The sequence below is a fragment of the Pomacea canaliculata genome, linkage group LG10 (assembly GCF_003073045.1).
Source record: "Pomacea canaliculata isolate SZHN2017 linkage group LG10, ASM307304v1, whole genome shotgun sequence".
Taxonomy (NCBI): Eukaryota; Metazoa; Mollusca; class Gastropoda; order Architaenioglossa; family Ampullariidae; genus Pomacea; species Pomacea canaliculata.
Window position 1 is genome coordinate 2288821 of NC_037599.1, and position 24224 is coordinate 2313044.

General features: G+C 43.2%; 1 protein-coding gene across 1 annotated transcript in view; it reads left to right on the top strand.

The window, feature by feature from the left end:
- Positions 1 to 15831: 15831 nt before the first annotated feature.
- The window catches only part of LOC112574056 (acetylcholinesterase-like), a 29829-nt gene continuing 21436 nt past the window's right edge, over positions 15832 to 24224 (top strand). The window contains exon 1 of the mRNA XM_025254868.1: positions 15832 to 16392. Within this exon, the coding sequence (XP_025110653.1) occupies positions 16153 to 16392 (240 nt within the window). The 5' untranslated portion in view covers positions 15832 to 16152. The remainder of the gene's footprint in view (positions 16393 to 24224) is intronic.

Consider the following 24224-nt stretch of genomic DNA (forward strand, 5'->3'; position numbering starts at 1 on the left):
TAATGGTGTGCATGTGATACATTAAGCAGTCTTGCTGTTTCGTTTAGTCTGTATGGAATTTGACAACAAAACAAGGAATATTTTTTAGGTCCTCTGCAAGCCTATAAATATCACCAGCTTTGTGCTGATGCTTTTCCATGTTTGTTCAGTTGTGCACGTTCTTATCGGAGAAGAAAAGAACAGCGAGCTTTCCAGCTCCACCAGCAACTCTGGTAAACCCTTTTTGCACAAGTAAAAATTCACATCTGCCCTTATATAAACAAGGGATGCGTTGGACATGTGTCTATGTTCATAATGGCAATTCGTTTTACATGGTATAGTTAACCATAAAGAATGTAAAAAATAACCTGCTAAGTAGAATAAGCTTTAGTTTTTAATTTTATTGTTTTATAACTTTTTAAGTGTCACTGACACAAAGAATGTGGTGTTTTTCTTTTGACTTTTCTTGATGTCAGATTTCTTTCTTCCATTTTATTGCAAATTTAATGTATAGTTAAAATTTACCTGTTAAAGAATCAGCTTAATCATAAAGTTTTCGCACAGTGTAGAAAAAGATGAGGCATTGGTGCATTTATAAGTGATGACAGTTCTGCATGACAAATTTACAAGTGGAAAATAAAATAAAAAAATGGATTAATCAATATTTTCATTATTCTCATGAGAAAAAATTATGTATGGAGATTAAAGAGTATATGATCAATGTAGTTTGACGGTGTTTTAACTTAATGCAATTCAGGACAATTGCTAATGTTTGTCAATGCTCATAAACAGAACAGAGACAAAATGTCAGTTCTTCTGATGGAGCCTCCTCCAGCCAGATCACCTCAGAAACTGGCACCAACACAAACCGAAATCTCAAATCATCCAGTTCACACGAATGTGCTGTTCCCCATCTCCAAGGACCAGGAGCTAAAGTTGTGGCTGGAAACTTGTCAGACCTGACTACGCTCATGTGTCGACAGCGACTAGTGTCCAGTACTGCCGTGAAAATCTACGTGTCACTGCAGCAGATGCCAAGCGGTATTCTACTGGCTCAGAAGACTCTTCTGGGCGCCCAGGGGGCCGTTTGTATGAAAACTGTCTGCAAGAAGAGCCAGACCGCCTGCTGCCTGCCTCTCGAATCTCTACTAAGCATCAGTCTCCCTAGTGTCCAGCTCAGATGGTATCATATGCCTGCAAGTGATTTGCCATTGAAGAAACCAGTATATGAGGATCTTGATTATGCAATCAGGAGACGACAGCTCACATGCCACCTGAGCCAGCCGTTGGTCATGCATCTAATCGAGAAATCCTCATCAAGAATGCCATCAACAAGCCACGAACCGAGCCAAGACAGTGCACACACCTTCCAGTCACCCTCTTGCGGATGTCAGGAAGAGATGCAAGGGGAAGAAATCGCAGAAAGAATTGCCCTTCCTCATACAAGTGTACCCAATCTCAAGTTCAAGGCCAGCATGAATACTCAGGGGCCACTGCCACCAATATTGTCATCTCCTGACAAGGACCATCTCACCAAGCCGACCCCTATCTCACGCGAACAGAGTCCACGAGTACCATGCCACCACACCACAACCCTCGCACCTCACAGAATGCTGCTCTCCCAGTGGAAGCGCACTCCTCAGTTCACATGACTTCAGTCCCTTCCGCTTCTCTGCAACCAGTGATTGTTAGGACTAACTCAGCAAAGAACTGGCAGGAAAACCTGGAAGCATACTTTATCACATTTTGCCTAGAGTTAGAAACTGTGCCATTACCCCCCTTAACTCCCTCATCTTCCCATACCGCTTCCCATTGATATCATTTGACGGCTTAAGCAGGGCAAGAGATAGAAGTTTACGAAGCAAGAGAGAGCAAACACCCAAGAAGCTGCGCAGCTCTACATTGTATTTTCAAACGCCACTTACTTAGAAACAACCTTTGACATCAGTAGAGGTTAGACACATCTTCATACAAAATAATGCTCTGACCTAATCTCCCAAATTTATTTTTTATTGTGTGATTTATATCACATCTATAACTGTACGTTTTCTGAACTTGCACTTTTAACTAAGCTTAAGAGAAAAACGCATATTACAACTATTTGTCATGTACGATCATGTTCCATGTTACTAAAAACAATTTTAATGGATGTGCCTTTCTATCTAACAAATCAGGATATTGAGCCAAACACTGAAATTTTAAACTAAAATTTAACGTTATGAAAATGAAAATAGAGTGGATGTTTGAATAGAACACGCACAATATCAAGGTTGGAAATGTTGCATGCGAACGACCAGTCTGATTTTAAACGCCACTTATAGCAAGCAAACCCAAACCTGGGATTCAAGCAACGAGACTGGAGCCTAGCTTAATTGAGAGAAATTGCGTTAAAATCTTTGGAATGACCACCACTCACCCATGTATGGGTATTATATGAACATAGTCTTTCTAAATTATTTTTGCTGAGATAGAAGGGCAATAAAATTCCTTTGAATTTTTTAACTTCACACCTGTTGTTGAACAATAGAGTACTTGGACATAACAAAATACCAAAATGTGCCAATGGGATACTGACGAGATGGTATGTGACCAAAAGACATTAGACCCGATTGATCTACCATACCTATCTACTCACCACTTGTAGCCAGGTCCTGTATTTAATTACAGTTTCAACTGATCCAACTTTAAATCTTTGCGTCAACAAACCATGCCTTCCCATATTAATATGAAACATCATATCAGTGTGCTCTTACTTCACACTGAATACATGAATACAGCTATGCTGCCTTAATTAAGGCACAATAGTGCTTGTAGTCACTGGGAACACTATACTTATATAAATGCAACACATTAAAATAACAAGCACTACGAAGCCAAAAATCTATCGATGAACTAATACCAGGTTTGAATGAAAGGACAAATTGCTAAAAACTTCTGGCCTACATCGCGTTCAGAAGACGAACCAGAACATAGACTTCTACAGCGCTGTCACCAAATCGGTTGATTTAGCTTTATTCAAAACAAATCGCACTTAAGTAGTTGATGGTAGTATCGCAATTGCTTCGCTCTTGCATCAATAAAGACAAACGCACACAAAAAAATTATCGCAATAGGTTGAAAGTTGAGGTAATCATCAGAACGATTTACATGGACGAAACGAGACAATCTTCATGCAGCACGACACTTAGACAACTGAGCTCCATTTGAATCTGTATAATCCTGCATAGAGCATGCTGAATCTACAGAACAAGTGAAAATAACCTAAAGAAGCAGTGTGTCCTCTGACCTATTCCCAACAAGGCCATGTTCCTATATGTCTGTGCTTGCTGTAGTGAGATAACAAATTTGCTGCTTGTCGATGTATTCTGCCACAAGCACTTAATTATTTAAACTCTGCTAATCCTTTGAACGTTACGATACATCATTGTGTAGGCTCCTATTTAATGCCCAAATTCCCTCGCAGCAGAGCAAAACATATTATTATGTATTTTTTGAATTTTTTGGATTGTGCATGTAAAAGTGTTTTTTACCCAAGAACCGATAGCAAAGACCATATTCTTCAATCAATAGACTGATTTTGGATTCAATCATAAGAAACATCCTTCTGTGCAATCACATTCCAGTAAGGAAACAACGCTGGTTCTTTAATTTATTTTAATAACTGTTCATTAAGTGAACACCTATCGATCTCGAGCATTTGAAGAAATATCTCGTAAAGTGCTTCGTGGGCAGCACAAGTTTTCATGAGATAACCTTGACTCGCACTACCTTCAGCCTTACAAATAATTTTTCTAGTTCTGACAGTAAAATGCTTGGGTAAGTTTGTTGATATACAGAGACAAATACCTCAATTTTTGTACAGGACAATGGGAACACAAGCAAAAGAAATAAATTGTTCATACATGTAGTTACCAGCAATTCAGGGGTTGCAGAGCTTGGATGGTACAGCAGCCAAGTCAGGACATGCTTCGCCTAGTTGTTGTAAATATTTCATGAGATGTGTAATATTTTCAGACTCTATTTTGTGTATCTTTTGTATCTTTTTGGTGTGCAACAGAAGATGTGAGTGTGTTTAGTGTGTGTGTGGAAGCGCCTGCAAGCGCCATTGTTGTGAGAGAAATACTCGATCCAGTGTTCTACTGTTATGGATTTCTTTCTTTTGTATTAGATTCTAAATGTTGGTGCTTAAACAAGTCCACAAGACTGTTTTAAACTTCCTGGAGTCGTTGTTCTTTGGTTTGAACCTAAAATTGCTTTTTGTAAGTCCGCCACGTTGATCCCTTCCTTCCTGCTTTGAAATACATTCTTCCTCCCTGCGCTTATTTTGAAGGTAGTTCAACCAAACTTCGTTTCTCTTTTATCCATCCACGTCTGGGTAATAGAAAGGAGCAGTATTTTCTAACACCTTTTGCCAATTCCTACTCTAAAAACATGTTTTCCAAATGAGCTTGTCAGTCGCAAACTGTTAGGGCTGAGAAAGTATCAATAGTGCATTATCCACTTTTGTTACAGAGCAGAGACCGGGTGCACGGCAGGTTGCGAGGTTGTAAGTGGGTAGTTCACCTGAAGAAGTTTGGTTGATTACCGCGGAGGAAAAATCCGGGTAGTGATCACGTGCGACATGTTGCACCCCAGGGCGCCTTGTGCGCAGCCTCTAGCATCCAACGGAGGGTGCACCCGGGCGAGGATGGCCATCAAGCTGCTCGAGCTGTCGATTTGTCCACTAGACTTTAGTCAACTGAACACCTAAAGCTCTCGTTCATATCTTAACCACATGTTTTAGTGAGACTGTCAATTCGCAGTACTCTTACAGACTAAAATTTGTATCAAGTCTCCAAAGTTGTAGGAATGATCCATCGACCATAACTTCCGGAAACTGAGTTCTCTTAGAGAAAATAAGTTTTGTGGTTACTAAGCATCTGTTACTTGTGTCAGTTAATCAGTAATGATTGAAAAATGTACTTTTGTACTGGATTAAAAATTTAAGCTTTGTCAATTTGTGCATGATGTCTCAAAGTTTGTAACTACTAAACATGCGTTAAACGTATTCCTAAAAAAATGTTTTAGAAATTTTTATAGCTCTTTTTTAGTGGTGCTGTGAACAAGAGAGTTAATGGTAGAACTAGAAAACTGAAAACCCTGAAGTGCCTAAGAATGTGGACGCAGGCATATGTTTTCGTGGCGGTGAAAACTTTCCTGAAGATGTTTCAAGTGTATTCGACAGACACAGAGTTTGAACAGAATTTTTCAGGCCCTTCTTACCGGACCAGTATACTGGGCAAACGTTCGACTAAGTCTGGCAAAGTAATTTTTATATAAAAGTTATGTACACATTTGCCAAACTTGGTCAAACATTTGTCCAAGAGTCTTTAAATTAGAAAATAAGTTTCCTGTAAGGATGTCCTTTAAGAAAAAATTGCAGTTTATAAAAGACTTTTATTGTCATTGACATAATATGCCGTTTACATTATTTGTCAACACATTTTTTCGTTATATTTACATCAAGGGACTACGTGAGGTTTTTATAAACAGGTGAAAGTAAAATTAATTAATTTTGACGATGAAAGCTCGTAAAGACCTAAATTCTAAACTTCTAACCTGGCGGTGGACTTTCAGACTCTGTGTCTGCCAAAGGACACGAAGATAAAAACATTGAAATGTAAGCTCTGTGCTTTGGTCCCATCCCGATGTGGACAGATGTTTGACCAGTCTGTGATGCCCAACACTACGGGGTACAGCCACCCCATTGTACTCGGGCCCTCTCTCATTCAACGGTTGTGAACTGTAAATTTTCTACCCACCCACCTTACCCACTTAGATGTGTACAGACACGCTGCACAGGATGGCAATTATTATTATCTATTATCTCCACTTTCTTCTAACAATCTTATTCTCGTCACTATTGTAACCTCTGATTAGTGTAACCTTATAGTAAAGTAAAGCAACCCGACAAGTCTAACCTAGCGGGTAGAATCTCGCAGGGTAGAAAGAGGAAAAAAAAAAAGAAATCTTTCTTCTGTCGCTTGTGCTTTGCGGATGTCAGACCTAAATGATAGTTTCTTGTCCAATGTTTTTTTATGTACATCCTTTGGTATTTGTCACTTAAATCCGTTTGTTGTTTGTTGTTTGTATTTTTGTAGACATTTCAACACGGAAACTTTTACTCCCAAATATTTCATTGCTACCCTATGTCATTGCTCGGAATTGTTTTTTCATTTTACTTTACACATTTCAATGATGTGTTATTTCTCAGTTTCCAGATCAGACTAAAACATATCTGAAACATTTACTTAGGAACAAACATTTCTTTGTTGAATTCATTTAAATAGTTTTCTTATGAAAATTAGCAGTTATTATAGTAATGATTGCTATCTGTTAAACAAACTTGTTCTTTACAATATGTAGTTTGGAGATTTTTAAAAATGTAATATCATCGCCTACAAGGTGAAGAAAATTTTGCTTAAGTTGTTCGTTTGATGTTGCAAACTGTTTTTGACTTCTTAATGCTATAATATAAATTTATCACAATGAAATCTTGACTGTTTGAAAAACTGTAGTCTGCACCATGTAGGATGCACTTGTGACCCTTTGTGAGTTGACAATCTGTGAAATGAGAAACCTTTGACCTTTGGTTAACTCAGCGCTTCGTGCTGTCAGAGGGAATTTTCAGCTTTGGTTGCACACATGGGTGCTTCTTGAGACAAACTTTAGAACTGATAACTGTTTAACATGTGAAAACCACTTTGCTATTATTTATCTGATTTCGATCTCCAAGCATCTGTATGTGGAGTGCAGATTGTAGGTGGCTTATTTCTAGTTCTTTCCACAGCCATGGAACCGTGTCGTTGTCGCCGTCCCTTGTGGGTAGATTAGGTTGTGATCGACTTCCATAGTTTTATAAGAAAACACCTTTACATGTGCTACTTTCCACATCAAGGTTTACGGTGCTGGAATCTCAGAGTAATGATGTCGAAATGTTTTCTTTGTTGATGTCCGATATTCATTCGGAGCAGATTCAGAGAAGTTTTGGTGTAAATCTGAGGAATATTCCAGAAGACAGTATTCGTCTTCCTGTTCTGGACCAGTTGTGTAACTGGTGTTTAAAACTTTTCCTACTTACTGATAAAATTACATAAATATTCTATTTTTAAATAATAAAGGTTGTGATTATTGAATTGCAGGTTGTGAGAATGAGTTTACCGGCTCAAAAAATTTCTACTTATGAAAAAACATCTGACCATATTCAAGATGGATGTCCAATCACTTCAGAATGTTAGTTCCTGCCACTCACTTAGCTTTGCCGAGAGAGAAACATCGAGGGCAGCTCACCACTGTAGGAAGTTATTCCTGTCATGCTATCTCAGAGTCAAAACCTTTGACCATTCCTATTGTTGTGAGCGACCTACACACTACACATAGTCCTGCCAGCCGGGAAGGGTCTCGGTGATCGGATTCTTAACATTTATTATGATAATAATTGTTTTTGAAAGGAAGGAGGATGGAAATTTGCTAGCCTCCACGATCATTCCATTTTTCAAAGTTTTGTGTGGTAGATATACGGGGCTATTGAGAGTTGACATGTTTGCTGTCTTTATATTTCATGGGAGGAACTAGTGTGCAGTTGTGAAAGTTGTAGAAGGTTTTAATGACAGAGAGAGAGAGTTTGCTCGATCGATTTTATTTTTCGTAAAATTGATGTTAAATTTGTAAGGATTTTATGACTGGATAAAACCTATCGAAAGGTTGTTCTTTGAGATGATTTATAGTCACACTGCGATGTCTAGAACACGACTAGTGACGCCCTAGCACGTGGTCTGGGGGATCTTTCAGTTGAGGATGGGGAGGAGGTGATTAAATAAATATCTGTACTAAAGCTTTATTTTCTTGTTTATAAAGCACTGTATGGATTTGATTCTTGTGCTTCACGGTCGAGTGGTCTGACAAGTAACACACACTCGGTGAAAGACTTATTATTTCAATACTTTTCAGGTGATGGTTGGGAAGCAAGTGGCAATCGCCACATACCGGTCGTGGATAATCTGCTTGCTTCTTGGTGATGATGTATGTTATTCAAGGCTCGTGCAGCCTTCATTGCAGTACACAGCTTTGTCCCTGTAGTGGAATGCCGGTAAACAAACTACTGTATTGTGTGATAATGATGCTGATGGTGTGGTAGTGGATGCTGAGTGGCTGTTTTTTTATTCCGACAATTTTTGCACGAAGAACAGAGGCTTTGTGTGTATCATTGTTCTGCTGTGTGCCATTAGACCATTGGATTCCACATTGCAATGGGCGTGTCTCTCCCTGGCGCTATGCTTGAGTTATATATATTACGATGTACAGCGAAGATAATTCATTACTGTAATGTTATTACCTTAAGTTCACGCTGTAACATGTGACAGTATTTCTTTGTTTGATTCCAAATGTAGTAATAAAGTTATTGCTAACGAAAAGAGCATTGGCTCGTTATGTGTTGCAGTTGTTGGTTGGGTGTTATAAAGTTTCTGTCACATTACTATGTAGAATTTTTCTTTTACATTCTTTGGTCTATAGTATTCTCCAACAGAAGTTTCACATCACCCACGATACACTATTTGTCAATGCGTAGAATATCTCATGGAAAATAAATGGTTTTCGTCCTATAAGGGTTAACTCCTGGAAAATGTACTTCACAGTTTAGTAGAGGGCAGCACACCTAGACAGGTCACGGGGGCAAACAGGTTTCTATCTTTTGAAGAATTTTTTGTTTTGACTTTTTGGCCGGAAATTCAAATTCAAATCCTCAAAGGGGCATTGGGCTATTTGAACAGTGGAGCGGTGAAGGCGGGGAAGATCACAGCTAACGGAGGCATGGGAGGATAGTTAATAATACTTCTCCATGTTAGCTACAGCTCCACAGCAGTCTTGAACTCTTTCATGGGCTGATAATTTCAATGTTTGGACGCTGGCATCCCGAGAACAGAGCGGAGTGACTGCCTAGTGTGCCCTTAGTTCAAGCTGTTTGTTAGGTACACTCTGAGTAGTTTCACAATTAAAAACTGACTTGGATCCAATTAAATCTTTCTCTCTTAAGATGGTATAATCACAAACTAGTGAATAATACAAATGACAGCGGTACCTTGAAAAGCCAGGTGACACAGGACTGCTTGTGAAGTCGTCATCTAGGGGAGAGAGCTCTCCTAATGACTGCATTATTCACAAATGCATTACTCTCCCTTTGCCGCAGTTACTTTTGGCCCACTCTTTCATTATCGACAGTCACTGGGATCTGTATAAGCTTAAAAATCATGTTCATGGTGACAAACGAGTGTTTTAACCCCTACACTACCGCTCGACCTTTCCCCCTAGGGAAGGCGTCCTGAACCTGGAGGCGCTGAGTTCGATATTTGTGTGGTGCAGCTTTCTTCAATCGATCCGGCTGTCAGTAATATGTACCTGGTTCCATACACGGGTTTGAGGAAAGGGTTTGTTTGTTAGTGTTTTACGCCACGCAAACAACTAAGGCTATATAATGGTAATGTTACATAATAAGGTCGAGAAACGATAACCACGTGATATGATAACATCAACAACAAAAGCCAACACAAGGAGAGGGAAAGCTAAAGCAGAAAAAGGAAATATGTAACGCCCTCACAAAAACAACTGACTCCAGCGACCTAAAAATAAATTAGGGATGAACCTTTACCTTTTTACCGTTCTTTTTAGTTTCCACTACCATTGTCGTTATCTGTTTTTTCTTCAGACATTCGAAAGTTGTAACTCTTTGCAATAAAGAAGGCGTCCCTAAGTGAGAATTTATAAACAGAGAATGTACAGCCAGATGAGACGCTAAAAATGGGAAACGACCTAAGTCAACACAGATATGAAATATATTAAATAAATGACTGCAATTGACAGTAATGACATGATAATTTATTATGATGTTGTATTGTGATGAGATGCTGCCGTAGAGTCTTTCGCAATAGCGAACTAGTTGTTCTTTCTTCCTTTCATTCTTCAGTTCATGCATGCGTTTGCCTGTGTGCGCGCGGGTATGTGTGCATGTGCACTCGCTTACACGTGTTTTCAGACTTCCTCCTCTAGGTTCATGAGCCCAGTGTAGGCAGGCGAGCAGCACAGCATTTAACATTTAAAAGATATTCACCACAGCACCACCCACACCCTCCCCCAGAGAGAGAAAGAGAGAAAGTCTTTGTTGTGGTGGAGCTGAAGAGCTGTCGCAGAGCAAGGGGCAGGGTCCTTGCGCCATTAGTCGTAGTTGCGGGCCTTCAAAAGACAGGACTTCCGCTCTGCTGAGCATGACGGGATGACATAGACAGCTGTCCCATTTTGCAAATTACTGCTAAAAAGTGGGATGCAGCCGAAAGCTTGAAATCATGATCACAAAAGTCAGGCAAAGCATAAGTAGAAGACGAGCAGGAGGGAAGGCGGACATCGTTGTTCCGCAGGAAGATTGTACAGGTCGCCGGCGAGATGGCAGCAGCCATTGGGTGACATTAGGACTTTTTTTAAAAAAGAAAAACTCTCAGCAATACTGGGAATAGAAATTCATGTTTCTGGTAGAACGGCAGTGCATTGTAACCACAACGAGGCACTTCGTTTTCAGTTAACATTTTTTAAGAATAATTGCAGACCAATCGTACTGTGTCCCATACGTCTCCTAAACACGATGAACCACTTACTCCACTGACCCTGCAGCCGCTAAGTTACTTGTGTGTGTGTTTTCTTTTTGAACGTCCTGTATTTTTAGAATCTGAGTCCTTTGGAGAAGCTAGTTCACTCCTCGTGAACAAATGGAAAACACACAGGAAGGAAAGGAAATATGTGGAAAAGGGGGAGAGAGAGGGAGGCAAGAGGTGAGGACGAAAGTTCTCATTCCAACTGTCTTATAGCAGTAGTTCAAAGGGAGACAAGCGAAGACTGGAGTTGTCCCAGTGTTGATGTACCACCTCTCTGTATGATGATCCTTATTACTTATTGTCAGAACTCTGTATGGAATGTATCTCCAACCTTTCCAGATAGTACTAGAAGACATAATTAACAATAAAACATTTCCGCACCACGTGCGATTTACACCAATCATGAGAAATCTCTACACGGTGTCCGAGCACTCGTCGCTTCACAAAGATACAAAAAAATAAATAGTAAACAAAAGCAAGGCGGCATCTGCCCTCGTTGGCCTAGAATCGGGCCTGGAGACAACTCGATGTACGAGAACCTCAACAACACTAATGACTACATCACGTGGGTCTTTGTGTGATAGCCTGTACTCTGTGTAAAGAGTCCTTCTAGTAGGAAATGTATCGCTGACTCTAATGAAAGTGCAAGAGGATGATCATCTCTTCAGTTTACTCAAATCGAAGCGGACAACACGACATAAACAATATCAAAGAGAGGCAATCACCTCAGCCTGTTAGGCGAAGGGACAGAACTCTTTATCTCAAACTCTCAACGTCTAGCAGACCCACCGACTCAATTTTGCTGAGGACAATTAAACTCAAAAGCAGGCGCGCGTGCACACACACACACAGGTGTTTGCAAGGGTCTGTGGGACAGGTGCTCCAGGTGTTTGCAGTGGACGGCCATTGAAAGCTGTGTCCAGAGGATGTTGCTAGGGAATGACCCACCAGCGATGACATGACCTTCGCTGCGGTGACATCAGGGTGACAATTCCAGAATGACCGGCTTTAATTTCCTGGCCCTGGCGGTGAGGAAATAGCAGGGACCCCGACTGGCCGGGACTGAGCTGCTTAAGCCCTCATCTTCGGTTTGGACTTCACCAAGTAGACAGGACCTCCTTTGAACGGAGGATGGAGGAAGCTGTATGGACAGCATGCGCCAAGCTTTGTAGGCAGCGTGAACTTTGAGAACAATGTGAACATTCTGGTTAAGTGTGAATAAAGATGTGCACACATTACATATGAAGCTTTGTTCACAGTATGCACAATAAATACTTGACTCCACGGAGGGTTAGGGAAGGCAATGCAGCGAGAGGGAGAGAAGATGGCCGCTCCCCCCTCCCGAAATAAGTGTGACCTTTAACATTTCACTCCCTAACGGCTGAGGGTCAAGGACGACCTTCACCTTTAGCGTGTATGTGAAGCAAGGTTCACATCTGATGTGTTAAGAGTACATACGACACTTAACACTTGAGCCCCTCCTTGCACCAGGTATGAACTTTTGTCAACAATTTTCTGGTAGCACGGAGAACTACAGTACAGCAGCATGACGGTGACAGAAGTGAGGGATGTGAGGTAAAGCCATGCAGTGAGGTGCAGACAGAAGGACCTGTCACACTGGACACGACCGACAGCCGCGACCAAAGAAAGCCTTCTCAACAATCTGTAAGAGGTTCTCGAAGCTACTTCGCTTGACCTTTGAATTGATGGAGAGAATAAGCCCTCGAGTCGTCACGGTGGCTGAGGTCGTTCATTCAAGTACTGTCTGCAAGCGTGAGTGGCGACATCTGTATTGGCTGATTGTGTTTGGAGTGAGATCTCGAGGTATATCACTTATTTGTTTTCTCGGCAAAAGGGTCAGAGTTCGGTTAGTGGGTCTCAACATTCATTTTTCTTTGTTACTTTTTCCTGTTGTCGTCATGCGTTCAGTGTGCAATTCAAACAAAGGAAGAAAACATACTTATCACCAGACTCTTGTACATATTAATTACTTTCGCCATATGAAACACTTCCTACAAAATTTATTTAAAGTTTTGCCCAGAGAACCTCTTCACTCCTTTTCCACTACCTTTACGCCGTATTCACGAAGCACAGGTGTGTCCAGGTAAATCATTGGTAAACCTGGTGTCTCCATAGACACCGGCGTTGTATTGGTTGGGATTGGTTTATAATATAAGTAAAATAAAGTAATATCGTGCAGTTTGGACATTTGCCCTTGATTTTTGCTCATTTTGCCCACAAGTGATGACTTGCTGCATAAAATACTGTCTTTGTGTCTTTGGAACAACAATGAGTAGTGTTTACCATTTGTAAGCTCCAACAAATCCTAGATGTCAACAACGGTGTATTTGTCCTCCTTTCTGTGACTTGTGACTGTCTCCCTTATTCTATAGTGTCTTGATTGCTGCAGCAGTCACGAATGTTGTGTCACGTGCTCTGTCAATGTCACGAGCGGATGTCACACGTGGTCTGTATCAATGTGTCACGACTGCTGTGTGCAGACGGTCCGAAAACAGACTTTTGTTGAAGGCAAAATATCTTTTATCTTTCATGCTTCACTTACCTCAGTATTCTCTGGCCCCGTAATTGAGTGACGATGAGGCCATTCATAATCCCTCCATTGCAGCCAATGAAAACAGCCGACACAGAGGACATGGCAGCCTCTAACGTGCTTTTCCAAATTGTTTTCCTCGATAAATCTTTATGCATGAATGATGATAAACAAAGACTACTATAAATGTGTGTGTACGTCTGTGTGCGTGAACAACATTTACGAAGATCCCGTTGTACATTGGTACAACTGCGTAAAATGTTATTTGATAAAGAACATACGTAGAAAAATAATGAGCACAGACAGACAGACAGACAGACAGACAGACAGACAGACAGACAGACAGACAGACAGACAGACAGACAGACACAGACAGACAGACGTGAACTGAAATCACGCGAGTTATGACGCGAGGTGAAGTCGTTGCCTGGGGCAACATGGGGAAACTCAAGGAAAATCTTGTTTTCGAACAAAGTGGTGTCCAAACAAACTTTGCAGATGTTTTACCCCTCAGGTTGTAAAAAGCGGGTACCTACCCTGGGTTAGGAAAAACATGAAGTAGTGTCCACGGGGTGTGGACATCGTATTTTAAGTACGAAAACAAAACGCTTTTTCTTGAGTTTTCCGTTTTTCCCTCGGTGGTGTAACAAGGAAAAGCTGGATGTCAGTCTGAGCATGGACGTGTATGTCCAATCTACCTAGCTACTTATATACATTTCTTGATGTCACCCTTCACTTCTTTGTACTAGGAAGCTGCTTCGGGTTTGCTCTTCCTTTCTATCTTCAAGGCCCTCCTGTGGTGACAGAGGTCTGGGATGTCGTTCGTTTTTACCTCCTTACTTTTATTTGTTCATAGTTCCCTTCCATTTTCCTCCCTCCGACCAAAAAAAAAAAATCGAGAAAAACAACAAAGACCCGGGGTATAAATTAAGACCAGCCACGGAGATCATCAAAACAAATGATGTGTTCTTGACAACCACGTGACCTTATCGCCACCCAGCTGTCCCTGCTTTTTGTGTTGGTGTTGCTTTTGGACAGTGAACATGATGCTTCAGGCTAATCTCATGTATCTTCCGACATTGTCTTGTTTGTTTGCTTTTTAAAACCAAACTCAAAAAATTAATAATAATTCTTCGTTTCAGATCTGATTAGCTATTTGTTTCTCTTTCTGTTTCTCTCCCTACGGCATCGCGCCAGAATCTATCATTTCCTCTCACCTACTTTTTCTTGGTTCTTTTTCTGTCTGATGTTGTCTGCCTCCTCTCTCTCTCGACCTTTCTGTCTTCCTGTTACTACCTTTATGTGCTTTAGCTTTCTCATTCTGTCTTCTTGTCTCTACCTCTCTGTGTCTCAGCTACTTCTCCCTATCTCTGTATCTCTCGGATTCTCTCGATCTTTTAAAATGTGTGGAGGTATGGGTGTGCCTCAAAAGACCTGCACACACTCGGGTGGACGAGGGACGACGGGACTGGGACATGCAGGTTGCTGCATGCTAACCCATTTTTTTTTTTCTTCCAGTCTGTACTTTTGCGTGTTTAGCGCGCGCTCCTGCATCATCACAGTACATGTGGATGGGGGAAGGGTTGATGGGTGATCGGGGAGGTCAAGAGGGGTACATACCTCCAGCAGCTGGCCCTTGTGTACCCTCCAGTCGCTGTGTCCCTGTCTGGCATTCACAACACAACGAGCAGACATCTTAGCAACTGAGCTGCTAGTAATCCGTGACAAGCACGAGCGGATAATCCAGTCTGAGCTTTGTCCGTGGATGTCGATAACTTGTCCCCCGCTCCTGCTAGTCTTCCAGTCATCTCGATGGGGTTCAGCTTCCGGTCGGCGTAACACACATTTTGTAAAGTGGAAAAAACTCAAACAAAACTGGTGTGAGCTTGGAGCAGCTTGCAAGCACCAGCCTCTGTTCTGACACGATTATTGTCAGGAGTGGCAACAGGTAGCAGCGCCATGAAATGATGAAAACACGGCGATGACGGACTGCCGCCATTATACAGCCTGAGATACATGTAGAGATACATATGTGTGACACATAATTTCAACCCACTCCCTTATGACCTGCCAAGGTGTGGGGGGAGGGAACCCTTTTCCAGAATAAATTCTTTCGAGAATAAATTGTTGAGATGGGTTCTAGTTGATGGTATGGGGGATGGGTGGTAAGGTGGGGGAAGATTAAGAAGCCGCACACCATTCTCCCGGAGGCAGGGTCTGGAACCAGAGCTATGGCCTGCGAGCAGACGATAAGTCTGGCCTGCTTTTGCAGACGCCTACGCGGGAGGTGTTAACGGGTTTCATCAGCCAGGCTATCCGCGTGTACATCCGCGTGTATCGCAATAATAATTCTAAATGAAAAACACTCGACAGAATAGAAACCTACTGGGGGAAGTGGGACGGGGCCAGGTGGTGGTGGTGGGAGGTAGATACATGCAGTGGTTACCTTCCATTGTGTCGCCACCAAGCGACAGTTATTGCCGCCGACCCTGAGGAGCGACGACAGTCACACTGGCGGGGAGGTGGTGGTGGTGGTCGGCGCTGCAAGTGGTGGGGGAGGGCAGGGGTAGAGGGTGAGAGGGGTTGGGGGATACAAGTGGTAGCGGCGTTGGCTTAGCCTCACCACTTCCTTCGCCGAAAGCGCCGTTGTAAGTAGCGGCAGGCTGGTGGTGATACAGCGCGCGGGAGGAGCGAATCGGTTGGCGGTGGTAGGCACCCGGTCTGTCGCACGAGGAGGAGGGGGAGGTGCGGCGCACGTTTTTTTACCGCTCGACTCGACGGCCCGCGGACCGCCTGAAGCAGCAGCAAGCACCACCACCACCGCCACAACCACCACCACTACCACTACAAGGCGCTGGCTGCCGCTGCTGTTGTGGCTGCAGTTGTTGTGCTTGGGCTGTATGCAGCGCGAAAGGCCGTGCAGCGTCGGAGAGCGGCGGCGACATGGAATTTTACAAGTGCGCTTTGGTTTGGGTGGTGTCGGCATGGGCGGACTACTCTTGCGGCTGGGGTGGCGGCGCCTGGGTGCAGGCCGACCCGGACACCCGGCCCGCCGTGCGGGAGACGGCGTACGGGAAGGTGCGAGGCGTGGTGCACACCTTGCCCTACCTGCAGGATCGTCAGGTGGAGCGATACCTGGGTGTGCCGTTCGCCCGACCGCCCGTGGGAGATCTTCGGTTTGAGGTGAGCGAGCTGTGACTGTAGATGACGTCACTTCCTGAGAGGTGTGTGGTGATTGTGAGAAGTAGACCCGTAAGTAGATCGTTGTCATCAAAGAAAGTAAAAGGATGATACTGGGACGATTATAGGAGGTAGCGATGATGATGATGATGATGATGATATGATGATGATGATGATGATGATTGGTATTGGAAGGGCTTTTGCAAAACTAAAGTTTCTCACACAGCTGGTGTCATTCTAAAAACTTTAACTTATTCTTTGCTTGACGTATTTGTAGGGGTAAGGGAAGAGGGTAGGTGATACCCGTGATAGAAAATACGGGTAGAATGTTCAGAACGCTGCCGCGTTTAGAAACAGCGACATGAAGTTTTGCAGTTCTCTCGACACTTGTACTTGAAGCCAAACACATCAAAAACACAAACAACTCTTGACTTGAAGCGTGACTAGCTTGACCTCGTGGCCTCAGACGGAGCGCAGTCACGTGCTGTCCTGGAGCATACGTCACTGTCTGGCCGCGGTGTGTGCGTGCGTGTGTGATCATGCGTGCGTACGTATCTGTGAGAACGAGTGCTTGAGATATCTCATTGCACGGAAGTCAGGAAAGTAAGCTTGATAAATATATTTTTTAAACCGTGAAGGTTTCGCTTGTCCTCCTGCAGTTGATTCTCCCTCCCCCCGCTGGTAAGACTACACCAGGGCCGTCCCCACCCGCCTGCCTGGTGGGGGGTGGCAGGAGGATCTGATTTGTCTACACGAAGGACGTGTCAAAGATTTGCACGAGTAATGGGTGACTAGGACAATGACAGGGTTTCCCCGTGTCTTCTCCGTGTATCGTGTCACCCACCCTGAACTACTTTTAATTTGCTCTCCACCTACTCTTCCCATCCGTTCATTACCTGTATGGGACATGTTCACTGTTCAGTCGTTCAAGCAGTGTGGGTTAACGACAACCTTTGTCAGTTAATAATGTTGGATTGTGGTCCATCAGATGATAAAGTAGATTGTCTCATACTGTACATACAGACTTAACAAGGAAGATTTCAACTTTGCAGTTGTGTGTGTGAGAGAGAGAAAGATGTATGAGAGAAACGAGTGTTCTGTGTCTTTCTGTGTGAGAGAGAGAGACTGCCAGAGAAAGCAAGGTCAGTGAGCCAGTTCAGGTAGTATAGGTCAGTAGGTCGAGTTTCCTGCTTCCTTCTCCCCACTCTCTGTACAATCACTCAGACTTGCAGACAGACTGGCATCTCATAATTCTAGGCTCTGCCGCATAATAGGACAGTCGCCTCGCCCTCGTCTCCCTCCCTCCCACATCCTCGCATCCTGCTGACAGCACCGCACATGCAAGGATGCGGCAGGGTTGGTGATGATGGTGATGGTGATGGTAGCTCGCGTCCCACATTATCAACCTCGTGTCCGTCCTCGTCTGCTGTTATGTTATTAAATATCGGTTTACTATTTATTACATAATGTTCATTGCCGACTTGCATCATCGTTTTCAGTCACAGTAAATCTTCATCATTCCTCTGTCTCTCTCTCTCTGTCTCTCTTTTAAAGACATGTCTTCCGGAGGGTTTGTGGAGGGTAAACGACCGAGTTTGATGAACATCTTCTCAAGGCCAAGGCCATTTATTGTTCTCCTCTTCCTCCTCTCCCTTGAAGACCTACCTTGTCAGCTGCGCTTCTTAATGTCAGTCATCAGGCTGTTTCTAAAGCCACAACTCTCCTTCTCTCACTCACATGCTTCCCAAAAGATGAATAAACGAGATAGAATCTCGAAAATCGATGCCTCGCCGCATTTGCCCATCACTCTATCCCATGATGTTAAGCAACTCCCTTGTTAACATGCTACACTAGGTTTATGGATGTATTGATTGTCTACTGGGGTATTAAGACATCAGGCTGGGTAGAGGAACTGACAAATGTTCCTACTGTCAACACACACACAATAATAGTCTGACAAGGAAACGGACAAACGATGATATGAATGATGTGTAGAGAATATTAAGAGACTGGAAGGACCTCGCAAATACAGCCTCGTGTAATATTCTTCTCACATCATTCTATCAGAGAACAAAGAGTGCACGTCACTCTCCTCGGAGAACAAAGAGTACACGTCACTCTCCTCGTTTATTTATTTATTATTTTTTTAACTTTTATAACATCGGTGCAAACGAGGAGACAGATGACAGACAAATTTGACACTTTAACTATTTTTTTATCTTGGAAGGAAGCGTTTCCTGAAGGTTTTGAACTTACTTCCTCTCATAGGACACGACCGGACATATTCTTGAAATTAAAACCCATCAAGGGCGGTAACGCCGTGTTACAAGTTGCATTACACGTAACTCAGGTTCGGTAACTCGCAATCCTCGCAGCTCGACGTAACAGACCAGAAAGGTTGTTCGCGCACACATTCCCCACCCAATCCCCAATTTCCTTTCAAAAATAGGTCTAGCATCCCTTCTCCAAGGTAACGGCAGGCTTGCAGCAAGGAAACATTTCAATGGCCGCTACCTTGATTTGTCATCAAGTGGCCAGGAGGACCGGCCACACCAGGGAGGGGCGAGGAGGAAGTTGCAGAGCTTCTCGGCATCTGCGCACTTGTCACAGGCGCTTCCTTCACCTGTCACGTGACGGTTACGTCCTTCACATGTCACGTGACGGTTACTTCCTTCACATGTCACAGTGTGGGTGTGACAGTTGCTGTTTAGAAGGCCGCATGCTGAGGGACTGTAATCTTGAGGAGAGCCTGTCAAGGTGGTGGTGGTGGTGAGGGAGGGAAGTGCGTGCGTGCGTGTTGGCGGAGGGGAGGGAACTGAGAATTTAATCTGAGAGATGGCCCAAGCGGCCTGGTCTGCCTTTGATGTCGACATGAGTGTAGAAATCCTCTCGCACGCAATTCTTTTTGACGTTTGATTGATTTTCTTCTTTCTTTCTTTTTCTCGTCTGAATCTCGTTTGCTTTGCTATTTCATATTTTACTGCTTCTGTTCTCATGTCGGTTATTCCCGACAGCCTCTAGGTGATGAGGGACGGCCTTCAACGGCAAGCTTCTGAAGCCATGCCGACAGATGTATGGTATTTAAATTTAGAATTTATCAGAAAAATTCTAATAATTCATTATGATTATCTATCCAGATATAAACACAGACATTCATGTAAAGCCAGTTTAATACCGTCTTCATGTATGTACACCAGGTGTTTATACCGTTGCTAGGACGATGTGTGAAGTATTCTACTTGTGTTGGATGCCATGATGTTCAGTCATCAAGACAGTATGGTTTTTAAAGGAGAACCCATCATCTACATGCCATCTACATCATGATTGACCAGAAGCCGGGTGCCGCTCACCCAACAAGCCGAGGTCTGGCGTCTGACTAGTCAGTCAAGGTCAGGTACCCGTTTCACACGATTGACAGAGTCCGGAACACGCAGGCGCAGATCAGGTTCAGGAGTTGTATTTCCTGTTGTTGCCAGACACCTTTGTGCGGCAACCTGTCAATAAGTCTTTTGCATCAGCCCCGCGCAGGTTTTGGTTTTATCTCTCTTTTGTTCTGTCTTCTTACGAGCGTTGTGGGGCGTTTCCTACATTCTAGTTCTCCCGTCCTCCCTGCAACCTTTTCCTTTCACTTTCAGTCCATTTCATTCAGTCCTTTGTTTGGTCATCGAAGAAAAAAAGATGAAAACACCATTGTCGACATCACCACGGCAGATAACTCCTGCTGGTCGATTGTGAGGGACTGGCAGGTTGAGGGAAGCAAGAGAATTTGTTGCAGCCGCAGGTTGACGATACGATGGCGCGTGCTCGCATCCTTGGTTACCCACCAGAACGAGGCTGGCGAGGACAGCACGTAAATCGGTCTGCGGCCTTCAATGGCTCACTGACCCTTGACCCTCCCATCACGAGGACGTCTGCTCAGCCTACTGGAAGGTTCTGCTCCAGTGAGAGACGATGTAAGATGGTCGACAAACTGTCGATGGGCGCCATCAATGAGCGTGGGACGATGGGGAAACGATGAAGGTTCACAAAAAGCCATTTTGCTCAAATTACTGAGCTGAGCTCAGCACACATTATGTTGTAGACATCATGGTTTTAACATCTATCTGTTCATAGTGATTAATAATTCTCGAGAACAAAGGAAGTGAGTGACATCCTGTGAGATCTTGGGGATGATGTATTGAGCTCAAACAAATCATCTGGAACAAATTGTGTAGTTCTCTTGTAGACCTTTAAATTGTTTGCGAAGTCTGTAACCTTAAAGCCGATTTCCATAGTTCACCAGACTCCGATTCCTCTGGTGACTAGTAAGTGGATCATTTACATTGTTACCGGAGCTGGTATCAGAGGAAATCACAGGACTACAGCTGTGCCTTGGTTAGGTAACAAGAGGTCACGTGACAAACAGTGATTAAACCGATATTAATTGATACAATGACTTGTGAGGAATGTCTGGGGAAATGGAACCTGTCTAGCCAAACACCAGCCTTCATTAACCGAGATGATGGTCAGTCACCAGACCGACATCAACTGAAACGATGGCCGGAGTCAGGAAACATCGCGAGCATTGGAAGAATATTTTTATTTGAAAGTTAACCTTTCTCCACAACAAACATTCTTCCTCACTCTCTCCTCACACACACACACTCACTTCAGCAGCCACTGGAGTGACTACCCTTGCACCATTCGTATCAATAACGGGACGGGTAGGTGGCGCTGTAGTGCATGTTTCACATCTGATGGCTTTCTCATGTTCCATTTTTCTCCCCCGAAGCTTTTGAGCAATGTGTTCATTGGTATGTGTAACTCAACCTGAAGTGTAATGCATCATTAGACAGCATCTCTCGAGCCCTCTCGCCAACCTCCCAGTGTCGGTTAATGTCCTCATAAAGCGCTCGGCGACTGGGAATTATTTTATGATGTCCAATCCTGGTTGACAGCCATCTTGTGTGTGTTGCTGCAGTGTTTTATTTACATTTCACGACTCTGGTTTAGACTTCTTTTGGATGGCTGAGAACAGATTACAACTATCTTTCCCATTAAAAATAATGGAAACAGGCGTCCGGAAGTTCCCTTGTCAGGAACATATTAACTCTTGCCATGGAGACACCAGCATGTACTTTCTGCTACTTCCGGTGCTCACAAGGCAGCTTGTCAGGCTTTTTGTCACTTGTCAGCCCTCCACGACTGCCATTGTGACAGCCTCACTTCTGGATCCTTCTTTATGGTCAGGGACCAGCTGCAGAACTGCTCGGCACTGGCACAGTAATGGCAGAGGACTTGACAGCTGTTCACCAGGGACTGCAATTACCAACCAGCAGCAAACACTTGTCCCGAGTTTGCTTGTCCTCCGTTCCCTTCTTACAAGCATTGTGCGCCCTCTGTTGGCAAACTTGTGGACTGGATGCAAGATGGAGACTTGTAGATTATCCGTCCACCCGTGGGGGTCTTCGTCTGTTTCTATTTACAGTATCTTGCAATTTATTTTTTTCCTTCCTCACCTGTATCTATTACAGAGGTAAACCTGGGGGTAAAGTTACCCTGCTTCATGACTACGGCCCTAGGGTCGGAAACCTTATCCGCTTGGCTGAAGACTTTGCATAACTAGAGGACACACACACAAACACACAAATGCAGTTAAGACACATTGCACAGTGTTAGGCTTCCTGTGGCTATAGATATATAAACTATAGTTCTTCATGAGTTAAGGTCTAAAGTAGTTTGTTCTAATATCATTTCTTGTAATTTTCAACAATTTTGACTTTTACTGCGCATTTATTTTTGTGCATATTTATAAATTTTTTAACCATTAACGGCTATCAACAGATAATTTTTATCAGAAAGAAAGAGTTCTGAGGCAGAGTTACAAGCCCAGCTGCCAAGGAGTCTACACACATGATAAAAACATCAAAGACCAGCCTGACACTTCCAATAATGATAAATCATGTTAGCGATTCGAAGAATGTTATTCAAGTTTTTTTAACTTTCAGACAGAAGTGGGTTGTAGCTGTGCGGCATTCGTATAATACATCAAATATTCTTATGATTTCTGGAAGCCGCACCAAAGGAGACCGTTAGCTTACTTTGAGAAAAGGCTAAAAATAGAAAGAAAATGTCTTGGCTCGACATGAGGACCTGTTTGGAAAGATGCCTGCAACGATGTCGGAAAACTTGACGGAGGGAATGCGAGTTTGAAAGGAAAAATTGGCTAATGGCTGAGTATTTCAGTTAGAGAAATGTGCTCACAATGGGGTGTGGGAACTGTCAGACTTCCAGTAAGTACAAAGCACGGAATGTAGGACAGGAGAAGGTAGGACATTGTTGACAGTGGGGGTAGGTAGGTACAGAGAACAAGAAATCACACTTATGATGGAACATGAAGGATGAAAGAGTGTTTGACATGAATGAAGGCGATGATGGCATGAAGGGGTCAGGATGCGAGTGGCATGACGGGTGAAGACGGCCATTGCATGTAGGGATCAGGGTCAGGGAAAGATAAAGAGGGGAAAAGCACGTGACATAAAAGGAGAAGAAGCGTGTGACATGAAGGGTTAAGATGTGCGTGTACAAAACTTTAAGAACACTGCTGGCCACTACTGTAAAGAAAGGCGGGGCCAGCGTGATGAAAATAATTGCTAATTTTAAAGGCTAACCCGAGTGCTCAGCAAAAAAATCGCTGGAAATAGATAACAAGAAACGATATCACAAAAACATATTCTGGAGGTATTTTATGACAAACAGACACGAAAAATATTATTTTAATGTTTTTCTCTTGATCACATCCGGATTTATCACGAAAAAGTGGCGAAAGGGTAGTATTTCTCGAAATATTTTCGTCTGCATGAGCTTCATTCAAAGAGGGAGAGATGCCATCCTAGGCAAAAAAATAAATAAATAAATAAATAAATAAATTAATTAAAAAAAAGAAAACATACCAGATTACAGTCTGCTGTTGCTGAGTCTTTTCTTCCACAGTCGAAGAGGCTCGGCCATAGTCCATCGTGGTTGGAAAATGCACTCGGGTTAGCCTTTAAATGTTTTCAGGGTTTGAGTCTTGTCGTCATACAAAGATAGTGAACATGTGTGTATGTGTGTGCTTGTGTGTGTGTGCATACATGTGGGTATTTTTATGCCTGCATGCGCAAGCGAGCAGACGTGACAGTAAAGTGACTTATCTAACGGCTATTATTAACCATTCCTGTTTCCCGAAAGCCTGCCATGATCAATTCTCTAATGTCTAATTTTTTGTCAGTTTGACTTTTCAGGATTTTCTATTTTTTGAAAATGTAACGATAAATGAAAATCTCTTTCTTTCTCTAATGTTGCTTCACTGGAGCATGTCGCACGGTGTGTTAGCCACTGCGTCCTGTGGGAAGAGATCACAAGACTTTCCTGATTGCTGTTTGAATTCCACGTGTGACGGTTGACTGAACTCGTGCATCGTCATGCAACGAGGAACACGCCAGTGCTTTTGAACTGACTAATTTACAGGCCAATAAGCGGGTAGCCAAGCGAGTTAATTGTATAGGTGGTGCTGGCAGCTTAGCGGCTAACAGACTGCAGTCTCCATAGTAACCAAGGACAAAATCACAAACAATAATATTGTTGTTATTCACGATGTGAGCAATGTCCAGCATCGTTACATCGTTGGATGGGTACACCTCGGTAGTTAGCATCGCTCTGCTAGAAATGACTAATAATCCTGTAGTGGATTGAGGACAAGAGTAAGGTGACTGGTGTGTACAAGGTGGTTACAGGTGTCACGTGTACAGGTGTCATGGTTACGTGTTACACGTTCCGCTAGCGACGGAAAAGGGACAACGAACATTGCTCACCTC